The sequence below is a fragment of the Microcaecilia unicolor genome, chromosome 1, assembly GCF_901765095.1.
Source record: "Microcaecilia unicolor chromosome 1, aMicUni1.1, whole genome shotgun sequence".
Classification (NCBI taxonomy): domain Eukaryota; kingdom Metazoa; phylum Chordata; class Amphibia; order Gymnophiona; family Siphonopidae; genus Microcaecilia; species Microcaecilia unicolor.
This window is the reverse complement of record NC_044031.1, coordinates 6,769,422-6,794,295: the sequence shown is the minus strand read 5'-3', so window position 1 is coordinate 6,794,295 and position 24,874 is coordinate 6,769,422. Positions and strand designations below refer to the sequence as shown.

Here is a 24,874-nt window from a genome sequence, read left to right as displayed (position 1 = left end):
AGAACGTACTACAGAACTATAATAGGACCAAACTACAAGGACACGCACAAACTCTTCTCACTTGTAAACAAACTCATAGACACCACACGGGTCACCTCGAACAGCATAGACACCCCATCAGCAACCAACCTAGCAAACTATTTCAATGATAAAATCACAAAGCTCCGACATATGATACCAAGCAATACCATTGAGTATACAAGCTTCCTTGAATGCTTAGACCCAAATCCCGGGGAATACCCGGCCGATCGATCATGGACCAATTTTGACCTGATTTCAACAAATGAACTCACACACTGGCTCAGTAAATATGCCAAATCTCAATGCAAACTTGACATTTGCCCTACCAGCCTAATAAGATCTGCACCCAAACAATTCAAACAAGACCTCACGAACCACTCTATATGCTAAACTTAGTGGACTTACCGCCCAGGAATGCCAAAAGATCGGCCCGCACATTCCTCAACCTGAACTTTCCCAGCTGTAAAGGAATGAAGTACAAACAGGCTTATGCTACCACCTTTGAGTACAAAAGTACACAGTTTTGGAACGCACTACCCATGGCCCTAAAAACCATGACCAATCTAACCAGCTTTCGCAAAGCTCTGAAAACACATCTCTTCAACAGAGCCTACAAAAGTCACCCTCATTGAAACAAATCATTCCCTAAACCACCCAAGTACACCAAAACACCTCTTTCACAACCTTACCTAACACCTTCTACCTAAATTCCTCTTTCACCTCAGCTTATGATCGACTGTTTTCTTATGTCACATAATGACGTTCTCATTTCCATACTCTGTAAGCCACATTGAGCCTGCAAAAAAGTGGGAAAATGTGGGGTACAAATACAATAAATAAAAAAATAAGTGGTTTCACTCAGAAATTGATTTTTAAATGTCTTATAAGTTCTCCCTTCTGAATAAAGCTTTTGCCAAACTCAGTACATGTAAATCACTTTTCTCCTGTGTGGATTCTCTGGTGTTTGGTCAGTTTTCCCTTCTCATTAAAGCTTTTACCACACTCACTACATGTAAATGGCTTCTCTCCTGTGTGGAGTCTCTGGTGTTTGGTCAGTGCTCCCTTCTCAGTAAAGCTTTTACCACACACACTGCATGGAAATGGTTTCACTCCTGAATGGATTTTCTGGTGTCTTGCAAGTTTTGCCCTAGTAATGAAAGCTTTACTACACTCAGTACATTTAAAAGGTTTCTCCCCTGTGTGGATTCTCTGATGTGCGGTCAGTGTTCCCTTCTGAGTAAAGCTTTTACCACACTCACTGCATGTAAACGGCTTCTCTCCTGTGTGGATTCTCTGGTGTATGGTCAGTTTTCCCTTGTCACTAAAGCTTTTACCACACTCACCGCATGTAAATGGCTTCTCTCCTGTGTGGATTCTCTGGTGTATGGTCAGTTTTCCCTTGTCACTAAAGCTTTTACCACACTCACTACATAGAAATGGCTTCAGTCCTGTGTGGACATTCTGGTGTGCGGTCAGTGTTTCCTTCTGCCTAAAGCTTTTTCCACACTCAGTACATGCAAATGGCTTTTCACCTGTATGAGTTCTCTGGTGTATGGTTAGTGCCGCCCTCTTAGTAAACTTTTTACCACAGACACTGCATGTAAATGGTTTCACTCCTAAATGAATTTTTTGGTGTGTTATAAGGTTATGTTTCTGAATAAAGCTTTTACCACACTCACTACATGTAAATACCTTCTCTCTTGTGTGGATTCTCTGGTGTCTAGTTAGTGTTCCCTTCTTACTAAAGTTTTTACCACATTCAGTGCATGTAAATGGCTTCTCTCTTGTGTGGAGGCTCTGGTGTTTGTTCAATGTTCCCTTCTCAGTAAAGATTTTACCACACTCACTACATATAAATGGCTTCTCTCCTGTATGGATTTTCTGGTGCTTAATCAATGTTTCCTGCACACTAAAGCTGTTACCACACTCAGTACATGTAAATGGCTTCCCTCCTGTGTGGATTCTCTGGTGCTCTGTGAGCTGTACCTTATGCCTGAAACTCTTATTACACTCAGTACAAGTAAATAGTTTCATTCCTGTATGGATTCTACAGTGTCTAGTGAGTGCTCCCTTCTGACTGAAGCATTTACCACGCTCAGTAGATGTAAACGGTTTCACTACTGAATGAAGTCTCTTGCGCACTGTGAGGTTTCCTTCCCAAAAAGCACTTTTAACACTCTCATTTTTCTTGATTTCCTGGTATTTTGAGAGTGTTGCCTTCCTGCAAAATATTTGTTCAGATTTAGTAGAAGTGTCCGGTTCCCCAGCAGTTTGAGCTTTTTGATGATCTGCGACTGCTTCCTCTTGACTAAAGCTTTTCTGACATTCTGCACTTGAAACTGAGCTCTGTCCTTGGTGGAAATTTTCTTCCTTGTTGGAGCTTTTCTCACATCCAGGACATGAAGATATTCTCTCATCAGTGATGTTTTTCTTATATTTTATAATGTCTGCTTTGTTCGTAAAGCTTTTCCCATATTCTGTAAATGTACACATTGTAGTTTCTTTATTAGTTTTCTTGTGTTGCATTAGCTCTTTCTTCCTACTGAAACCTTTCCCACATTCAGAACTTGTAAAATGTTTCTCTTTTATGACTGTTTTCTGTTGTCCCTGTAGGTCTCTCTTTTCACTGACGTTTTCCCCACTGTCCGTACATGTAGATGGTCTCTCTTCAGTATCAGATCTGTGATATGATTTTAGAACTTCTTGATCACTGAGGAATATCTGACAAATATCACAGGAACAGCTTTGATCTCTCATCTGGTTTCTCTCCTCTTCCCTTGTCTTAATGATATTACAGATACTGTTTTCACACAGAGCTGAGCCTCCTGGTGAAGGTTTTTGTCTATTTTGATTCTTTTCCTTTTCTCCCCAGTCAGAAGTGGAAGAAGTTTTCTCTTTGTCTCTTTCTGATAACATCTTTTCCCCTTCAGGCTTCTCACTGAGCTTCCAGTTATGTGTCTCTGGATTACTGTTTTTAGGCTCCTCTTGTTCTAAATTTAAAAAAAGCGCATTGTGTATTATTGTAGGAAAAGACATACAAAAACAAGAGGTCCAAAATACTGCAATCCTAATGTATCACAGGCTGAGGCCGTCATTATTAAATTGGAAAACGAACAAACACAACCATTTACGCCTCTATTTAAAAAATAGGGATTTTAGGGCCACTTACTAGCACAGTTTTGTAGCCCTTTACAAATTTACCACTTCCTCTCTGAAATACAACAAATCTAAGCTGATCGTTACCAAAGATGCAGATAAAATACATAATCACGCTCAAGTTGATATTTAAAAGCTCCTTTTTGGTCCTATAAGTACTTAAGTATAGCCATAGTGGGACAGACCAAAGGTCCATCAAGCCCAGCATCCTGTTTCCAACAGTGGCCAATCCAGGTCACACACAAGATCCCAAAACAGTACAATACATTTTAGGCTGCTTATTTAAGCAGTGGATTTTCCCCAAGTCCATTTTAATAATGGCTTATGGACTTTTCCTTTAGGAAGCCATCCAAACCTTTTTAAAACCCCGCTAAGCTAACTGCTTTTACTACATTCTTTGGCAATGAATTCCAGAGTTTCTATTACATGTTGAGTGAAGACAAATTTTCTCAGATTCCTTTTAAATTTACTACTTTGTAGCTTTATTGCGTGCCCCCTAGTCCTAGTATTTTTGGAAAGAGTAAACAAGCAATTCACGTCTACCCGTTCCACTTCACTCATTATTTTATAGACTTCTATCATATCTCCCCTTAGCCGTCTTTTCGCCAAGCTGAAGAGCCCTAGCCCCTTTAGCCTTTCCTCATAGAGAAGTCATCCCTTCCCCTTTATTATTTTCATCACCCTTCTCTGTACCTTTTCTAATTCCACTTTCCACATAGGTATAAGAATAGCCATTGAGTCCCGATCCTGTCTCCAATAGCGACCAGTCTGGCCACAAGTGTCTAGCAGATCCCAAAAAAGTAGATCTATTTCTCATGGTTCATTTTCTAGTGATGAGCAATGGCTCTACAAAGTCTACCTGACTAAAAATATTTTTATGGACTTTGACCACATCCTCTGGCACCGTTTACAGCTTAATTATGCGCTGCAGGTAAAGTAATCTTTCTACGTTCTCTTAGGCTTCCGTGGCTGGTGTTATGTTAGATGTCCACCAAGAAAAGGGAAAAAATACAACACTCCCCCCAAAAAAATTGCACGGAGTGTCCTCTTTAATTTAAATGAGCTCTGCATTATGGCTTCGCTCGGGCGCTTTCTGCCCAAAGATCATGGGGGCACAGGTGAATGCACCCGCATTTACCTTTTATCATCAGGCTCTCTGTGAGATAAGCCCATCCAGGTATCAAGTGGCTGAGCTGAGTGAAGACAACACTGAGGTCCCAGGACACGGTAGGAGGCTTGATGGGAGGTTTCAATATAAGCAAGCGTCACATAGACAACTACAGGCTGTACAGAGATAAATTTACCATTATTTTGTGATGAAATGCGTCACACGTTAAGGCGTGTCCTTATGGAGTTACCCTTGAGACCTGCCTCTGAAAGATGTTGTGTGGGACATGAAAAAAGATATCGGGCTTTGCCTTCACACTAGGTCAAGTTTCCATGTTTAGGTTTATTTAGTAGATCATTTAGGGGCCCTTTTACTGAACGGCAGTAAATGTGTCCTGTTGTGAAGTCAGGCTGTAGGACTGCCCGCACACTGAAACCACATTTCATTGCTGCCGGTAAAAGTGGCTTTTTCCACAGGAGACATTGAAAGTTGGTGAATGGTTTGGTTTTGAATGTCTCGAAGGCAGAAGTAATGGATTACTGCAATGCGCTGTATTTCGGAATAGCATCTACAAGACTCAGGGCTTTGCGAGTCATCCAAAATGCAGCAGCTAGATTGATTTCAGGGGTTACACATTCCCTACACATTCTCCCATACTAAACAACTTGTTAATCCCATCACACACCTGCCTCCCCCTCCCTTACTTCTACCATCCTCCTCCTTTGCCCGTCTCACCTACCCACATCCAAATGACCACCTCTTCATTCATTATATTACAGCTGTATTCATTCTATTCACTTTGTAAACCTGATGTACTATGTAAGCCGCATTGAACCTGCTAGCGAGTGGGAAAGTGCGGGGTATAAGTGTTACAAATAAATAATATTAGAGGGTTCAAATAAAGAAGTATATTTTTGATGTATGATTTGTCACGTTATAGACTTTGTGTCAGATGCATTATATATGTTATTTTGGAAATCACCTCTAAATTAAACTAAAACATTTGTATACCATCTAAATGAAGCAGTCCTGCTTATTTTCGAAAGAGAAGGGCGGCCATCTTCCGACACAAATCGGGAGATGGCCGCCCTTCTCCCAATGCCGGCCAAATCGGCATAATCAAAAGACGATTTTGGCCGGCTTCAACTGTTTTCCGTCGTGGGGATGACGAATGTTCAAGGGGACAGGTCAGCAGGGTAGCGAAGGTGGGACGGGGGCGTGGTTAAGAGATAGCCACCCTCGGCCGATAATGGAAAAAAGAAGGGCAGCCCTGATGAGCATTTGGCCGACTTTACTTGGTCCCTTTTTTTTCACGACCAAGCATCAAACAGGTGCCTGAACTGACCAGATGACCACTGGAGGGAATCAGGGATGACCTCCCCTGACTTCTCCAGTGGTCACTAACCACCTCCCAACCCGAAAAAAAACAACTTCAAAAACTTTTGTCTTTTTTTTTTTTTTTTTACAATCCAGCTTATAATCGAAAAAGAAAAACGCCTATATTGCGACCCAAATCGGGAGATAGACGTTTATCTCACAAAAACGAATAAATCGGTATAAGCGAAAGCCGATTTTGGACGTTTTCAACTGCACTCCGTCGCGGATGCGGACAAAGTTGATGGGGGCGTGTCAGAGGTGTGGCGAAGGCGGAACTGGGGCGTGGTTATCGGCTGAACAGAGATGGGCGCATTTCACCGATAATGGAAAAAAAATATGCGTTTTTAGCGAGAATTTAGGGCACTTTCCTGGACCCTGTTTTTCCATGAATAGGGCCCCAAAAAGTGCCCTAAATGACCAGATGACCACTGGAGGGAGTCGGGGATGACCTCCCCTGACTCCCCCAGTGGTCACAAACCCCCTCCCACCACAAAAATATGCCGTTTCACAACTTTTTATGTTCACCCTCAAATGTCATACCCACCTCCCTGGCAGCAGTATGCAGGTCCTTGGAGCAGTTGTTAGGGGGTGCAGTGGACGTCAGGCAGGTAGACCCAGGCCCATCCCCCCCACCTGTTACACTTGTGCTGGTAAATGGGAGCCCTCCACACTGCCCCCCAAACCCACTGTACCCACATGTAGGTGCCCCCCTTCACCCCTTAGGGCTATAGTAATGGTGTAGACTTGTGGGCAGTGGGTTTTGAGGGGGATTTGGGGGGGCTCAACACACAAGGGAAGGGTGCTATGCACCTGGGAACTCTTTTACCTTTTTTTTTGTTTTTGTAAAAGTGCCCCCTAGGGTGCCCGGTTGGTGTCCTGGCATGTGAGGGGGACCAGTGCACTACGAATCCTGGCCCCTCCCACGAACAAATGCCTTGGATTTATTCGTTTTTGAGCTGGGCGCTTTCATTTTCCATTATCGCTGAAAGACAAAAACGCCCAGCTCACAAATTGTCGAATAAAACATGGACGTCTATTTTTTTTCAAAAATACGGTTTGGTCCGCCCCTTCACGGACCCGTTCGTGGAGATAAACGCCCATGGAGATAGACGTTTTTGTTCAATTATGCCCCTCCATATGTCCTTTGCTATGCCTCCATCCCTGCGACGGCAGTTGAGGACGCCCTTCTCTGTGACGGCAGTTGAGGACGTCCAGAATGTTTCTGTGAGGACAGCCATGCCTTTGATATGCCTCTGACACCCTTTTTATTTATTTACTTGGATTTTGGATCACAAGTAGCAGAAGTGGGATTTGAACTGGCCACCTCTGGATTGCAAGACCAGTGCTCTAACCACTAGACCACTCTGCCACTCATCCACTCCCTTGAAATTTGGCCATCCGGGGGGGGTGGGGGTATGTATGTGTCAGAGGAGGCATAACGAAGGCGTGGATGTCCTTCTTTCAAACATTTTGGACGTCCTCAACTGCCCCCCACAGGGATGGCCAAATTTCAAGGGAGTGGAGTAGCATGGAGGAGTGGCCTAGTGATTAGAGCACTGGTCTTGCAATCCAGAGGTGGCCAGTTCAAATCCCACTGCTGCTACTTGTGATACAAAATCCAAATAAATAAATAAAAAGGGTGTCAGAGGTGTCCTCAACTGCCGTCGTTTCCCTTCTTAGGAAGGAAACTGTGCGCTAATAGCGAGCAGCTCATTTGCATGCAATTTCCTTCATGCATGCCCATTCCTTTCCAGATCAGTAAGGGAAGGGCTTTTTACATTCAGTTAGTGGGACCAGTGCACTACAAATGCTGGCTCCTCCCACGACCCAATGCCTTGGATTTGGCCGGTTTTGAGATGGCTGGCCTCGGTTTCCATTATCGGTGAAAACCGATGCCAGCTATCTGAAACCCGGCGATTTCAACGTTTATGTCGAGATTTGGCCGGCCCCAACCGTATTATCGGAAAAAAAGATGGCCGGCCATCTTTTTCGAAAATACGGTTGGTTCTGCCCATTTGCGGAGCCGGCCCCGGAGATGGCCGGCGCCGTTCGATTATGCCCTTCAGTGTGTGCCAAAGCCAGAACTCACACCAGGGTCGGTGCAACTCCTTCCGCCCTTTAAGGGTCCCTTAAAATGGTAACTGATTATGTAGTCCAATCATGGTCTTCTTGATTTTTATTTGAGAATCTCAAGATCAATAAGACAAATGGCGGACTCTATTAACCTATGGGATGAAACAAAACTGATGTTGACTGATTTGGCATAGTGTAAGCTAAACCTGATTCAACAGCCGCTTGTCCTATATCGATGACTTATTCCAATGTTCAAGCAAGCTCTACAGCACTAAGAGCTCGTTTTACAAAGCCCTGCTAGTGATTCCAGCACGACACATGCAACAAAGCCCATAAGAATTGAACGGGCTTTGTTGCATTGGCCGCACGGGAATTGCTAGCATGGCTTTGTAAAACAAGACCTAGATCAGTCAGCACCCTTGAGAAAGAAGAGGAAAACTAAAGAAGCTTCATTCCTATGGTACTTACAAGATTTAAGTACTCTTAAAAGGGAAGGGAAAGGGAAATGGGACTTGATATACCGCCTTTCTGTATATTCAGGTACTTATTTGTACCAGGGGCAATGGAGGGTTAAGTGACTTGCCCAGAGTCACAAGGAGCTGCAGTGGGAATCAAACCCAGTTCCCCAGAATCAGAGTCCACTGCACTAACCACTAGGCTACTCCTCCACTCATTCCACCAATAAGAGGCAACATCATCAGTGATGTCACAATGGCTTAAAGTCCATTGCACTAACCACTAGGCTACTCCTCCACTCATCCCACCAATAAGAGCCAACCTCATCAGTGATGTCACAATGGCTTGATTGCCCAATACTTGGCTCACTTCTGATATTGTGATGTCATACGGGAAAGGGGGAAGAGGGAAAGGGAAATGGGACTTGATATACCGCCTTTCTGAGGTTTTTGCAACTACATTCAAAGCGGTTTACATATATTCAGGTACTTATTTTGTACCAGGGGCAATGGAGGGTTAAGTGACTTGCCCAGAGTCACCAGGAGCTGCAGTGGGAATCGAACTCAGTTCCTCAGGATCAAAGTCCACTGCACTAACCACTAACTCTTCCACAGACAATCATTTACTTTAAATATCTCAGCCAGAATAATCAATGATATGTCAACAGATAGGATTGCTGAAATTATTCCTGGGGACAGGTCTGGAATAAGGTTTCATCTGAGTTGCCCGAACCTTAAATAAACTCTCTAATAAATCCTGCTTTATAGATGTTTGTCCAGCTTTCGAGTGTTCCAATGGACACGCTGATATGGCTAACTAGTTTCATTAATAAAACTCTACAAGAGGGATTTTATCCCAGTGATATTGTCAGTATTGAACTGCCTCCTATACCAAAATCTCTTTGAGCAAATTTAACTGTTGCAGAAAATTGTAGACCGGTAGCAGTTTTTGAATCTGCAATCAAATTTCAGATGACCTCTCTTCTCACGACTGTTTGCACTTCACTCACCTGAGTCAGGGTCAACAATTAATCCTTATTCAAGAAAGGATCACGTGGTGCGATGCAGGAGTGAAGACGTGTCTGAGAGACGCTCCTGCCAGTCCCGCTCATCTAACAAAAATTAATCAGCTATAACGCGGACTAATTGGCTTACCTTCTACAGTAGTGGATAAAAGTAAGACCGAACGCTGTACGGCTGGAAGATCTGACAGCGCAAACCCGAATGGCGGCGAAAATACAGCGTAAAGAAAAAGACAAAAGTAAAGCGGCCGCGGAGCCTAAGATGGCCGCCGGTCAACAATCCCCAAGTTCAAGCGTGGGGTCCATGTGGACAGCGGAAATCACGGCCGAAGTTACAGCGGCGGTGGAAGCAGCACTTGATAAAAAGCTGCAAGCAGTCTTTGACCGAGCGGATGTGGCGCACGACCGGCTGGACGGATTCCACCTCGACCTAGATCAAATGCAGCAGCGTATTAGTGATGTGGAAGATCGCCTGACAGAATCTGAGCAGCCAACGGGGACTCTATTAAAAAGGATCACAGACTTAGAAAACAAGATTGATGATCTAGAAAATAGATCAAGAAGGAATAATCTGCGGCTCATTGGGATACCAGAGCAAGTTAAAGAAACAGAACTGGGCACATTTTTGGAGAATTGGATCCCGAAAACCTTACACCTCAACAACTTACCGGGCCCGCTGAGGATTGAGAGGGCGCATCGGCTGGGCCCGAAGAGAGCGGGAAACGCGCGGCCTCGTGCGGTGATCTTAAAAATTCTGCATTATGGACACAAGCAAGCAATCCTGCAGGCGATACGTGCTGGAGGGGAATTGAAGTGCGAGGGACAGAAAGTCCTTTGTTTTCAGGACTATTCAGCGCGAGTGGCAGCAGCCAGAAAAGAATTTTCGCCCATTTGTGCAGAGCTACACCGGAGAAAAATCAGATTTGCCCTGATATATCCCGCGAAGCTGAAAATTCATCATGGCGGAACAGAGAAGCTCTTTGCGGAGGTGACAAAGGCGCAGGAGTTTATTAACAATTTGCAGCCAGAAGGCACGGCATGAGTTGCAGGAAAATCGGGAAGCAGGCCAGTACCAGGAGTCGTTGAGGAGCTACTGTTCACCCCAGAGCGCAGAGGAGCACACAGAAGATGCAAGTTTAAGTGACTGGGGGTATAGAATTAAGTTAAGTTTGCTGAACAGGGGGAACGTTAGAGCAATTGCAGTTCAGGTTTGTTTGGAAGGACATGTTTGAATGACGATGGATGGTTAATTGAGGAAACGAGGGCTTGGGAAATAGCTATGTTTATGGTTAATTACATGTTCGTGTTAAGCTGTTGGGAATGTATTCATGGGGGACGGAGAGCATCTACACGTGATGAGTTCTCATAAAGAACTTACAGAATGGGGAGGGGAGTTGGGGAGGGGAGGGGGAGGGGGGTGGGAGATAGGGGAGAATTGGGGCGGCGGGGAGGGGAGAGGGGGGGGAAGAATAAGGGGGCTGGAATCCCATAGGAGTAACCGAGGGAAGCTTGTGGAAATAACTAGAAGGTTTGGTGATTTGCGGAGGAAGACCGGGGAGGGGGGTAAGCTGGGATACCTCTCTCCCTTATTAATGAATGACCGGGTAAAAATGATACTCAATGGATTGACTGAGGGGGAGAGATGGTAAAGATAATTTCATGGAATGTGGGGGGGATAAATTCTCCCATTAAACGCACGAAGATATTGCAGACATTGAACAGACATAAGGCACACATAGCTATGCTGCAGGAAACACACTTAACTGCATTAGAACACAGCAAACTATGTCGCTGGTGGGTTGGGGAAGTGGTGGATAGCCCTGCACTCAATAAAAAAGCAGGGGTGGCTATATTGATCCGTAAGGGGGTGCAATGTGTACTGAATCGTAAGATTATAGACCCACAGGGCCGTTATGTTATACAACAGGTTACACTTGGGACTAAGCCACTTCTGCTGGTTAATATATATGCCCCCAATCAATATGACAAAAAGTTTTTCCAGAATGTTATTCGACAGATACAAAAATTTGAGCAATCCCCAATAATAGTGGGAGGAGATTTCAATATGGTATTTGATCCATGGGTGGACAGCACCGGCCCCTCGAAGCTCAGGCAGGTGAATTACTCTAAGGGGGTGCCATGGGTGTGCACAGCCTTGGATCTGTTGGACTCATGGCGCCTGCTACATCCAGGGGAGCGGGACTTTACACACCTTTCCAGGGCGCATGGGACGCAGTCCCGTATAGATTATTTGTTACTGTCTCACAGCATTACCACTGAACTGACACAGGCGGAGATAGGTCCCACACAAGTGTCTGATCATGCTATGATATGGGTCACGCTGAAATGGGATAGTGATTTGAGAAGCCGGTTTCGGTGGAAATTCCCAAGAGCGTTATATTATGATGCAATGTTTCATGCTTTTTTAAAAGACAAATGGAAGGAATATGCAGAGCTCAATGGAGACAGCTATCAGTCAGATCCCATACTTTTTTGGGAAGCAGCTAAAGCTGTGCTGCGGGGACACATCATTTCATACTCAGCACATAAGAAAAAAGTGAAAGAGGCTGAAATGATTCGACTGGAGACTAGAGTGCGACACCTTCGACAGAGCTATGGTAAGACACGCTCTGTTGCTCAAAAAAAATTATATATGGAAGCGCAGGTAGAACTAAATCAATGAAACCAGTCTCGAGCACAACATTCTTTGATATACTATAGATATCAGATGTACAAGCATGCTAATAAACAGGGGAAACTATTGGCGCGATTAGTACAGCAGGTGGGGGGCAGGAGATGGGTGACACAGATTCAGGATGCGCGGGGCGTGAAACATCATAGGAACGAGGATATGGTGAGGGTCTTTGAAGCTTTCTATGCAGAGCTGTATTCCCCACCGGAGGACGAGGGACTAGAGCCGCTGGCGTATTTACAAGGAAAAGACTTACCACAAATTACAGATGGGCAGCAGACCGTTCTGGAAGCGGAAATCTCTGAGGACGAGGTTAGTTGGAACATACGAAGCAGCCCATTGAACAAAACACCGGGAGTGGATGGGTTTTCAGCAGAGTTGTATAAACTCTTGGTAGAAGATGTTGCACCGTGCATAGCAAGAGTACTAAATGCACATGTGCTTAAGGGAGAATTACCGGAATCGCTGAGAGTAGCGCAGATAATAGTGCTCTTGAAGCCAGGAAAAGACCCGGATAGGGCAGAATCATATAGGCCCATATCTTTAATATCCTTTGAGGCCAAATTGTTGGCCAAGATAATGGCCAATAGGTTGGCTAGATTTCTCCCTTGCTTGGTCTCAGACCCACAGGTGGGGTTCGTTAGGGGACGTTCAGTGGCGAAGAATATGAGAAAGATTCTACTAGCGCTGGAACAAATTAAACAGACGAAGACTCCCGCGCTTCTTGTTAGCTTTGATGCACACAAGGCTTTTGACAGAGTGCGCTGGGATTTTATGTTTGCGGCGCTGGAAGCCTATGGAATTCGGGGCTTTTTTATGGAGGCTATAAAAGCGATCTATAATCATCCAGTGGCGGAAGTGCTAGTAAACGGGGTGGCTTCCAAACAATTTGACATTGCTAGAGGCACGAGACAGGGGTGTCCGCTTTCGCCTCTTTTATTTGTGCTGGTGTTGGACCCCTTGATCAGAGACATTATACATACAACTGACGTTAAGGGAGTGCCTTTGGGAACTGAACAATTCAAAATCTCTGCATTTGCGGATGATCTTCTGGTAATCCTTCAGAACCCAAAGGAGTCATTAGCAAATACTTTGGAACTATTTAGAGAGTATGGCGATTTTTCAGGATTTTGTCTTAATCTAGACAAGTCAGAGGTACAAACACTATACAGTATATGCCGGAGACGGAATGGGGTAACTTGAATTGTCCATTCAGAAGGACGGATCATTCGTTCACATACTTGGGCATACAATTATCGGGAGATCCGGCGCAATTATATAGGTTAAATAGGACACATTTATTTGAATATACAAGGAGATTGCTGGGTAGGTGGTCCGATATGCCAATTTCCCTATCGGGGAGGATCTCCCTGTATAATATGATACTTTTTCCAAAGTGGCTATATTACTTCCAGGTTCTGCCGCTCTATTTTACTAAAAGGGACTGGAAGAATATGATGGGCATGCTTTCCAAGTTTTTTTGGAACAAGAAGCGGCCACAAGTAAAGTGGCAGAACCTGATGGACCCCTGGTACAGGGGGGGCTTTGGAGTCTTAGATCTGTATCGATACAATAGAGCGTGTTTGTTGAGACATATAGGAGACTGGATGAGGGGAACTTCGCATTATACCCCGAGGGGGGTGGAAGAGGATTGGGTACGCCCTTTGAAGCTGCAATATGTATTACAGGCACACCATGGAACCTTGCCAATGCACGTAAGGAATAATATAGTGATCCGTCCTCTTCGAATGGTATGGAAAGAATTGGGTCGGGAATGGCACTTTGATGAACATTATAGTAGGTTATTGCCTATTAGGGGGAATGGAGATTTTCTGCCAGGTATAGAAAATTCCTGTTTTAAAAGATGGTGTCAAAAAGGAATTGTCCTGCTTCATGATATAGTAGATTCAGATGGAACTGTTCGGAAGTTGGACAATTTAGGGTTAGGAGAATTAATGTGGATGGATAAATTCGCATATCAGCAGATTTCCCACTATATTGCGAGTCTTCCTCGTGGGTCGCTAGCGGTAGACGTAATTGACGTGCTGGATCGGCTTTTTGAAACGCCTAATGAGGAAGCAGTATCAATATCTTTACTTCATAAACGGTTGATGCACCATAACAAACACAGAGAACTCCAGCATCTATTGTACAAATGGTCAGCAGATTTGAAGACAGCAGTAACAACGCAAATGATAGTTAATAATATGCGACAAATTCCACAGAAAATAACCAGTGCAGATCTTCGGGAATGCCAGGGAAGAGTACTGTATCGAGCATACACCTCTAAGTCGAGACTATATAAAATGGGGGGGTGGATTCACAGAGCTGTAGTAAATGTGTGGGAACAGTGAGTTCATATTTCCATGCTTTTTGGGATTGCCCTGAGATACAGAATTTTTGGATAAAACTGAATAGTTACATGGGACGTATTCTGGGTAAACAGGTGCCATTGAGGCCGGAGAATACATTGTTGGGATTGGGGCCATTGAGAGGGGCTGGTGCTGTTCACCATAATTTGCTATTATATAGGGCATATATTATAGGTAAAAAATGCATCTTAGCTAATTGGGTTCAACAAGAGGCGCCTTCTTACTGGCAGTGGCGAAATAGACTGCATGCTTTATTATTAATGGAGTTAAGGGAGGTGCATTTAAAATTTAAGAAACAAAGAGAATTTTATTTAATTTGGAAATGTTACATAAATAACCTTGCCCCACGGGCTCGTAGTGCTGTTCTTAATCAGATGGGGGGCCCAATTGGTAGGTAACAGAATGATACAATTAAGGGAGAATTCACCAATCCTTTGGAAGAGGATATACTCCTTATGAGAGAGCTACCAACACAATAGGGGGGAGGCTAGGAATGGGAGGATGAGAGGGTGGTAGGGGGGTGGGTTTATAATCGATGAGTGGGTTGAAGGTAAAATTATGTATAATCATACCTGATAATTTTCTTTCCATTAATCATAGCTGATCAATCCATAGACTGGTGGGTTGTGTCCATCTACCAGCAGGTGGAGATAGAGAGCAAACTTTTGCCTCCCTATATGTGGTCATGTGCTGCCGGAAACTCCTCAGTATGTCGATATCAAAGCTCCATCCGCAGGACTCAGCACTTAGAGAATTACACCCACGAAGGGACACTCTGCCCAGCTCACCACCGCCGAAACGGGGGAGGGGAATTAACCCAGCTCATCCCCACACAAGTGGGGGAGGGGAATCCGTCCAGCTCATCCCCGCGGAGCGGGGGAGGGACACCACACCCGCCGATGCGGGGGGATCTGGCTTATCCTGCAACCGCAACCGCGGGAGGAGCTGACTGACCCTAACACCGCCGAAGCGGGAGGGGTACAAAGCTGCCCTACAGCCGCACGAAGCGGGAGGGAGTGCCGGCAGAATTTATGTCTCAATCCAGCCCCGTAAAACGGAGGGGAGAGGAATGCAGCAGCTCACTGTAACACAAACTCGTCTCAACTCTTGAAGAATCCAAGTGAAAGAAGAACTTGAACACGAAGTCCTCCTGAAGTAACTGAAGGCTAAACTTGAACCTAAAATTCAACCAGAATATAAACAGTACAGATATCTGGGAGGGGCTATGGATTGATCAGCTATGATTAATGGAAAGAAAATTATCAGGTATGATTATACATAATTTTACCTTCCATATCATCAAGCTGATCAATCCATAGACTGGTGGGATGTACCGAAGCAGTACTCACCCAGGGCGGGACATAGAAATCCCTGACCTCAACACTGAAGCTCCAAACCGGGCCTCCGCCCGTGCAGCCACAGTCAAACGGTAATGCTTGGAGAATGTATGAGCCGAAGCCCACGTTGCCGCCTTGCATATCTCTACCAAGGAGACGGATCCGGCCTCTGCCATCGAGGCCGCCTGAGCTCTCGTGGAGTGAGCCTTCAGCTGGATAGGCGGCACCTTCCCCGCGGCCACATAAGCCGCTGCAATGGCTTCCTTGACCCATCTTGCCACTGTAGGCTTAGCAGCCTGCAGACCCTTACGAGGACCTGCAAACAGGACAAACAGATGATCCAATTTCCGGAAATCATTGGTCACTTCCAAGTATCTGATGATGACTCGTCTCACATCCAGATATTCAAGAGCGGAGTACTCCTCTGGGTAGTCCTCCCTACGAAAGGAAGGGAGACAGAGCTGCTGATTCACATGGAAGCGAGAACCAATCTTGGGCAGGAAGGCAGGCACTGTGCGAATAGTCACTCCTGCCTCAGTGAACTGCAGAAAAGGCTCTCGACATGAGAGCGCCTGGAGCTCGGAAACTCTTCTGGCTGAAGTGATAGCCACCAAAAAGACTGCTTTCAACGTCAGGTCTTTCAGAGATGCCCTCGACAAGGGTTCCAAAGGCGGCTTCTGCAATGCTCTTAGCACCAGGTTGAGATTCCACGCAGGCACCACTGAGTGCAGAGGAGGGCGCAGGTGATTAACTCCCTTGAGAAAGCGCACCACATCTGGCTGCGAAGCCAGGGAAGCACCCTTCAGACGGCCCCTGAAGCAAGCCAGAGCCGCTACCTGGACTTTAAGGGAACTGAGCGACAGGCCTTTCTCCAGACCTTCTTGCAGGAACGCCAACACTGAAGAAATTGGAGCAGTGAAGGGAGAAAGTGAGCCTGCTTCACACCATGCTGCAAAGATACGCCAAACCCTGGCGTAAGCAGTAGAAGTAGAGCGCTTCCTCGCTCTCAGCATAGTGGCGATGACCTTGTCTGAGAAGCCCTTCTTCCTCAGACGCTGCCGCTCAATAGCCAGGCCGTAAGACCAAAGGGAGAGGGATACTCCATCACCACGGGACCCTGATGTAACAGGCCCTGCTCCACTGACAGCCACAGAGGATCGTCGACTGAGAGCCTGAACAAGTCCGCATACCAGGGACGTCTGGGCCAATCCGGACCCACCAGGATTACCCTGCCGGGATGCTTTGCCACCCGGTCTAGCACCCTGCCCAACATGGGCCAGGGCGGGAACACATAGAGGAGCTCTTGTGTCGGCCACTGTTGGAGAAGAGCATCTACTCCCAGGGATCGAGGGTCCCGTCCTCTGCTGAAAAAGCGCGGCACTTGGCCATTGGCCGATGACGCCATCAGAACTAGGCTCGGCTGGCCCCAGCGCTTCGTGATGTCCAAGAACGCCTGAGCAGATAGTTGCCACTCTCCGGGCTCCAAGGTATGGCGACTGAGAAAGTCCGCCTTGACATTCATGACTCCGGCAATGTGGGCCGCTGAAAGCTGCTCCAGGTTCGCTTCCGCCCACTGGCAAAGACTCATAGCCTCCTGGCTAGAGGGGCGCTCTTGGTACCTCCCTGGCGGTTGATATAGGCCACAGCCGTGGCATTGTCCGACAGGACCCGTACAGGCTTCAACACCAGTACCGGGATGAACTCCAATAACACCAACCGAATGGCTCTGAGTTCCAGGAGGTTGATAGACCACTTGCCTCTGCAGGAGACTAGAGCCCCTGCGCTGTCCTTCCCAAGCAGTGGGCTCCCCAGCCCATCAAAGAGGCGTCTGTCGTGACGACAATCCACTCCGGGGTCACCAGAGGCAATCCTGCAGACAACTTGTCTGTCTGCGTCCACCAGCTCAGCGCCTTGCGCACTGCTGGGTCCACGGGAAGGCGCACAGCATAATCCTCCGACAACGGAGTCCAGCGCAGCAGCAGAGATAGCTGTAGTGGTCTCATATGAGCCCTGGCCCAGGGCACTACTTCCATCGTGGCCGACATAGAGCCCAACAGCTGCACGTAGTCCCAAGCCCGAATAGGAGAGGCTACTAGGAACTAGTCCACCTGAGCCTGAAGCTTGACAATCCGATTGTCTGGCAGGAACACTCTGCCCACTTGGGTGTCGAATCGAACTCCCAGATACACCAGGGACTGAGTCGGGCGCAGCTGGCTCTTCTTCCAGTTGATGATCCATCCCAGGGAGCTCAAAAGAGCAACTACCCGGTCCATAGCTTTGCCGCACTCTGCATAAGAGGGGGCTCGGATCAACCAGTCGTCCAGATAAGGATGGACTTGTACTCCTTCCTTTAGCAGGAAGGCCGCTATGACCCCCATTACTTTGGAAAAGGTCCGCGGAGCAGTAGCCAACCCGAAAGGGAGGGCTCTGAACTGGAAGTGTCGTCTCAGGACTGTAAAACGCAGAAAGCGTTGGAGAGGAGGCCAGATGGGAATATGCAGGTACGCTTCCTTGATGTCCAAGGAAGCCAAGAACTCTCCTGCCTTCACTGCCGCTATAACAGAGCGGAGAGTCTCCATGCGAAAGTGCCTCACTTTCCAGGCCCGATTGACCCCTTTGAGGTCGAGGATAGGCCGGACAGAACCTCCTTTCTTTGGAACCACAAAGAAAATGGAGTAACGTCCCTTGCCAATCTGATTTTTTGGCACCGGAACGACCGCACCCAGGCGGATCAGGTTGTCCAAGGTCTGCTGCACTACCACAGCTTGACCGGAGACTTGCAGGGAGAGAGTACAAACCCGTCTCTTAAGGGTTGGCAGAACTCTAGCTTGTAGCCGTCTCTGATGACTTCCAGCACCCACGCGTCTGAAGTTATAGTGGTCCACTCGCCCAGAAACGAGGACAGCCGTCCTCCAATCTGCACTGGGGCGTGGACCAAGGCCCCGTCATTGGGTACGAGACCCTGGGGGAGGACCGGAGGGAGCACCTCCGGGACGGCGGTCTCTGCGAAAGGAATGCTGCTTGGGGGAGAAATTCCTCTTGAAGGAAGAGGGGGCAGAGGAACCCGACTTGCCCGGGCGGTACCGATGGGCTTCCTGCAACCGTCCTCTGGAGGTATCGGGACGAGTACTAACCCGAGCCCTGGCCTCTGGTAATTTCTTGCCCTTAGACATGCCGAGATCGGTCACGATTTTGTCCAGCTCGACCCCAAAGAGCAGCTTGCCTTTAAAAGGCAATCTAGCCAGGCGGGATTTAGAGGCGTGGTCAGCAGACCAATGATTCAGCCAAAGCCACCGCCGCGCAGAGACTGTCTGAGCCATGCCTTTAGCTGAGGCTCTCCAGACATCATACAGCAAGTCTGCCAAATAGGCTAAGCCCGATTCCAGGGCCGGCCAATCAGCCCTCCAGGAATGATCCGAGGGGGAAACCCGCTGCACCATAGTCCGGCACGCCCTGGCCACATAGGAGCCGCAAACTGAGGCCTGCAAACTTAAAGCAGCTGCCTCAAAGGACGACCTTAAGGCCGCCTCCAATCTTCTGTCTTGGGCGTCCTTTAGGGCCGTGCCACCTTCCACCGGCAACGCCGTTTTCTTAGTCACCGCAGTGATTAAAGAATCCACGGTAGGCCACAGATAGGCCTCACGTTCACTCACAGCCAAAGGATAGAGGCGGGACATAGCCCTAGCCACTTTAAGGCTCGTTTCCGGGACATCCCATTGAGCCGCAATTAAGGTGTGCATGGCATCATGCACGTGGAAGGTTCTAGGCGGGCGCTTCGTCCCCAGCATAATGGCAGAGCCAACAGGGGCTGAGGGAGAGACGTCCCTCCGGAGAGGAAATCTTCAAAGTGTCCATGGCCTGTAACAACAGGTTGGGCAAATCCTCTGGGCTAAAAAGCCGCGCTGCAGAGGGGTCATCCGCTCCATCCGAGCGGGGATCTATCTCCTCCAAGGAATCCGCAAAGGATCGTTGGGAGACCTCAGACACGCTGCCCTCATCTACATCGGAGGAGACAAAAGTCCTCCAAGGCCTGGAAATCAACCCGAGGGCGTTTACCTCTGGGAACCTCAACCTCTTTATCCGAAGAGGGAGCAGGGGCAGCGTTTTGCATGAGGAAAGCCTGATGCAGCAGCAAAACAAACTCGGGGGAGAAACCCCCCAGACTGTGCACTTCCGCAGCCTGGGCAACAGCCCTAGACGCACTCTCAACCGGCGCTCGCAATAGCGGGGGAGAGACATGCTGCGCATCCAAAATGGCGTCCGGCGCGAAACTCCGTGAAGGAGCCGCGCGGGAAGAACGGCGCTTAACTTTAGCCACTTTTGTGCCGTCGCCCAAATTAAGGGCGTTCATGGCATTAATGTCTCCAACCTCAAGGGCGGCCCCGAAGAAGCCGTCCGAGCCGCGTGGCCGGCCAAGATGGCGGAGGCGAGGAGCGGGGGATGGGCGTTTATGGCGGGAAAAAACCGCCACGCCGGAGGAACGACCGGGACATTCATCGGTCACTAAACTATCACCCATCAAGGGCGAATCAGGTTGTAAAACCCCCGCATCCCCTCTAGAAGCGCTCCAGCGATCCGGGGAGCGACCCTTTGCGCCCTCGCCCTCCGACGCCATTGCCACGAGGAGAAGAATCGGGGAACCCCCTGCCCGCTATAAAAAGGTAAAATTACCTGCTTGCCGCTCCGAGCTGTAACGAACTGGTGTCCCAGTGAGTAGCTGCAATGAACGTTTAAAGAAACGTCGAATTAAACGCCTTTAAAGACGTTTAAAAATTTTTTTTTTTTTTTTTTAAACGGAGCCAGCGGGAGGGGGGAGAAAAGGAGGGACCTGGCACCACCAGGTTTGCACTTGCTCAAAAGAGCCCTCAACCCCAGGCCTCAACAAAACCTAAAAATTAGGCTTGGAGGCCTAGCCAGAGCTGCTGCTGTGTGTGACCACCACCTGCTGAGATAGAGAACATACTGGGGAGTTTCCGGCAGCACATGACCACATATAGGGAGGCAAAAGTTTGCTCTCTATCTCCACCTGCTGGTAGATGGACACAACCCACCAGTCTATGGATTGATCAGCTTGATGATATGGAATGTGTAGATATGGAAGGGAGAAACATATTACCAGACAATTTAACCTTTACATGTGTTTGAGTTGGTCTTCGGACTCACCTGAGAACTGTGGACACTCGTAGGAGACTAATAATTTCAACTGGTGACAATAAGTGCTGCAAATACGAATATGGAGAATAGTTTAAGAGCAAATGTAAATGTCTGGTGGAAAGGTTGAACAAATGTCTGTATATTCAATTTAATCAAGTTAAATGGTTATTGGCAAATATGAGGGTTTCAGAGCTTAAGGGAGAGAAGGGGAGGGGGAGGGAGCAACATTAAAATAGATGACGACATGTAAATAGAAAGCACAGAATTTTTGTGTACACTGAGATTTCCTGTATACAAGATGTGATATGTACATGCTATGTTTAGTCATCAATAAAAAATTGTTGAATCCTAATCCTTATTCAATATAATACATTGGCAGACTTCGATGCAATAGATCATTTTATTTATTGCAAAGGCGTAGTGAATTTGGTGTAACCTGATGCAGAACATTTAAGCAAAAAGGCAGACTGTGAGCACAGGACAAACTCAATCTCATCTTCATGGCAAGTCTATTGTGCTTTCACCTTTACTGTTCAATGTATATTTGAGTTCATTAGGAGTGATGGTAGGAGGAGCATTTTTGATAGTGCATCTAATTTGGACATTGGACGTTTTGCACTAAACGTACAAAATCCAAATAGAAAATATATCCATTTTTCCCAAAAATACCATTTCAAACAAGGTTTTCTGCTTTGTGCTACTCCAGTCATATTTTTATTAATGTCTTTGGGGGGTGGAAGGGGGTCAGTTACCATATCACTCGGAGTTAGACCATGTATTATTCTGTGAAGAAAGGTACAAATCTTGAAAGCAATACGTTCCTTGATTGGTTGCCAGTGTAGTTTTTCCCGGAGGGGTTTTGCGCTTTCCATAGATAAGCCTGGCTGCCGTATTCTGAGCAGTCTGTAGTTTCCTTAGGATTTGTTCCCTGCAACCCGCATATACTCTGTTTTCTATCTTTTAACCAGTTCCCAATCCACACCAGTATATCGCCTCCAACATTTTAATCACACCGTCAAAAAACTGTTGAGGCAAGATTTCCCTGGCTTTTAGCTTTATCATACACTAGCAAAAAAGGCCAGTTTCTTAACGCAATGAAACAGGCGCTAGTAATGTAATGAGTTCCTGCCATTAATGTTTCCACGGTTGTATTCTGAATGTAATTGTTGTTTACATGTGTAAGATTTCTTTATATACAATATTTTTTGTGTAAAGGTTTTCCTTGTTCAGGCCATTCAATCAGTTTAACAATCACATCAGAAGAGCTCCTTACTCGTGAGAATGCAACATACAGTTGCCCATGTGAGAGACTGAGAGTGACAGTGTGTTTTACAGACAGTGTAAGAGAGAGATACACAAAGTGATTGAGTGTGTGTGTGTGTGATGTGAGTGACAAAGTGATTAAATGTTTGTCTTCCCTTCCGTTCTGTGCACTTGCCTCCCCTGATGTTCATACCTCCCTGTATATGTGTGTGTGATGTCTGTCTGTCTGTCTGTGTGTGTGTGTGTATGTGTGTGAGTGACAAAGTAATTAAATGCTTGTCTTCCCTTCCGTTCTGTGCACTTGCCTCCACTAATGTTCGTACCAACCTGTATATGATTGTTTGCTAGAGATTCAATCCACTCCACTTCCCTCCTCCAAGTTCCGTTCTGTCTGATTGGTTCTTCGTTCCTGTGACGTCGCGTTTGTTTGCTTGGCAACTATGCAGCGTTCCGTTTCCTCGACGGGGACAGTGAGAGCCAATGAAACGCTGAACTACAGACTTACGAACCCTACACTGCCACGGAGTCAGCTTCAGAATGTTGGAGGTGCTTTTTATTATATAGGATATGGATATTGTATAAATAAGATATTTTAGAAGTGCTGCGCAATTTCTTACCGTGGGGCCACTTTACTAAAGCTTGGCTCACGCTAACTGCTAAGAAGAGGCCATAGCTATAGAATGGGCTTTTCTAAGCTTTAGTTAAAGGGCCCCCATATATTATTGTGACAAAACAGTAGGTGTTAAGCCTATAGTGTATTTCTCTAGTTTGGCCAGCAGATGGTGCATGTTTATGTTTAAAGCTGCTACAGAGAAAAGATCTGCAGTGATGTGGCCAGCTATTTTTGAAACTTGTTGTTCTGGGCTCTGATTGACCCAGGAGCCCTTTCCTTTAGAATGTACCGGTTTTCCCTCCAGTCTTAGCTAGGAAGAAGAGAGTAGGATCTCTTTGCTGAGATTCTGTGAACAGTTATATGTGCTAATCTTCCCAGGTACTATTAGATAGTATACAAATGTTTAGTTAGTGTTATAATTGATTCATATTTTAGTTACCTGCTATTGTTCTGCTGATTGCACTTTTTGTTTCACAGTTCCAAATTGTGTGACGATAAACACTATTAGTTTGTTGACTCTGCCTGTCTAGATTGATAAAGAATCCTGGTAGTTTGTGTGTTGGGTTTCTGACTACTTTGTGGGAACCTTTGGACCACTAGGAGTGTGGCTTCCAGTAACCTAGAAATCAGTGGGGATAATTTGAGAGTGGGAGACTCGACCAGAGGCGGTTCTGACCCAGTCGGTGGGAGGAGGGTGCTAGTTTAAAGCACAAGCGGCAGGTGCAAGCAGACCTGAGCTGTGCTGGGGACAGACCCTCTAAGTGGCCACAGGGTAACTCCAGGCAGGTGGCTAGACGTTTCATATGCTATAATTCTTACATTTTTAGAGGTTATTTACACTATTGCGCCTTATCAGTTTTAGAAAATTTTGTGGCTGAATCATACAGGAAGTAATCTTTTTACAAGATTAGATAGGGATGGGCTAGAGTGTAAATGTTAAGGGCCTTCAATGTTAGCTTCAGAACTTAGTTCAAGAACAGTGCTGGGCAGACTTCTACGGTCTGTGCCCTGAGAAAGGCAAGGACAAATCAAACTTGGGTATACATATAAAGTATCACATACCATGTAAAATGAGTTTATCTTGTTGGGCAGACTGGGTGGACCGTTCAGGTCTTTATCTGCCATTATTTACTGTGTTACTATGTAAGAACATCGTATGGTATCTGTTTATTTTTTAGTATTCATTTGTATGTTTTTACTACATAATTTATATTTTCTGTAGTACTAATTTTAATACTTTATTTATACATATAGACCCATGACACAAGCACTTTGCCGAACCATGGGCCGTGTTACCCACTGCCAGTCACATGAAATCCTTACCTAGAGACATCAGAGTCTCATAATTCTCCTTCATCACCTCCCTCCAAAGCTCCTTCTGCCCTTCATCTAAATACTCCCACTCCTCCTGGGAGAAAGAGACAGTGATGTCCTCAAACGTCACCTGCACCTGAAACACAAACCAGAAACACGGGGAGATGCTCAGAATGCATTAGATTTCAGCTCCTGACATGTTACCTCTCTCATGCCTTTGTTTAGGGGTGGTACCTGCACACACTTTTTTAAATATTCTGCTTTATCTATAGTATGTTTGGTGTAGAATCTCCCTAGCGACTGACTCTATTTAAGCTCTCTCCCAGCTTAGACTTGATTCCTCACCACTGCACCCCACCCAGCAATCTCAGTCCCCAACTAGTATGAACACCTCCCTAAGAAGAATGACTGTCCTCCCCTGGCAGATTTCTCAGCTCCCTCCTCCTCCCCAAAAAATCTTTATTTCTCTTTCCTCCCAGTCCAGCAATGCCACCTTCCTCGCCAGTTCTTTCTCCATTGTTTTCAGCGCATACACATCCATTCCTCTTTCCACCTGCCCCTCCCCGCCCCCGATAAAGATGCCCAGAGCTCTCTCTCATTATCTACCCCACTGCAGTTCTCTTTCTGAAATCCCTCTTGCCCCCAGCATAGTTCCACAGTTATCTCGGAATCCCCCCCACCCTGCACAGCCCCCAGCTCAGTGGGTTTTCCGAACTCCATCTTAATAATAGCGATGAAGGGCTACCAGGTGTGTCTGTATTATCCTGCCCACAAAGAAAGGGTAATTGCTTACTAGTAACCGATGTTCTCCATGGTCTTCAGGATAATACAGACACACGTGGTAGCTCTGAGTGAGATGTTTTCTCTGGTTTGTTTCATTGCATGTCTCCTATTCCTTCTATTTTTGGAAACAGTAA

General features: G+C 46.4%; 2 protein-coding genes across 2 annotated transcripts; both read right to left on the bottom strand.

Moving 5' to 3' along the window:
• Nucleotides 1–954: 954 nt before the first annotated feature.
• Nucleotides 955–2,296, bottom strand: LOC115462631 (gastrula zinc finger protein XlCGF57.1-like). The gene has a single exon (XM_030192627.1). It carries the CDS (start codon nucleotides 2,053–2,055, stop codon nucleotides 955–957), a length of 1,101 nt encoding a protein of 366 aa, XP_030048487.1. The 5' UTR covers nucleotides 2,056–2,296.
• On the bottom strand, nucleotides 2,078–24,000 carry LOC115460630 (gastrula zinc finger protein XlCGF7.1-like). The gene is made up of 3 exons (XM_030190396.1): nucleotides 23,967–24,000; nucleotides 2,143–3,011; nucleotides 2,078–2,098 (listed from the first exon to the last, which is right to left on the bottom strand). Exons 1-3 carry the CDS (start codon nucleotides 23,998–24,000, stop codon nucleotides 2,078–2,080), a joined length of 924 nt encoding a protein of 307 aa, XP_030046256.1.
• Between the last annotated feature and the right edge of the window lie 874 nt (nucleotides 24,001–24,874).

Coding starts and splice junctions, on each gene's coding strand:
- LOC115462631 (XM_030192627.1), bottom strand. CDS start 2,055: ATGAAACTATTTACTTGTACTGAGTGTAATAAGAGTTTCAGGCATAAG.
- LOC115460630 (XM_030190396.1), bottom strand. CDS start 24,000: ATGAAGGAGAATTATGAGACTCTGATGTCTCTAG. Junction 3,012..23,966: donor TGAGACTCTGATGTCTCTAG/GTAAGGATTTCA, acceptor TTTTAAATTTAG/AACAAGAGGAGCCTAAAAAC. Junction 2,099..2,142: donor TGCGCAAGAGACTTCATTCA/GTAGTGAAACCG, acceptor TAAATGCTTCAG/TCAGAAGGGAGCACTCACTA.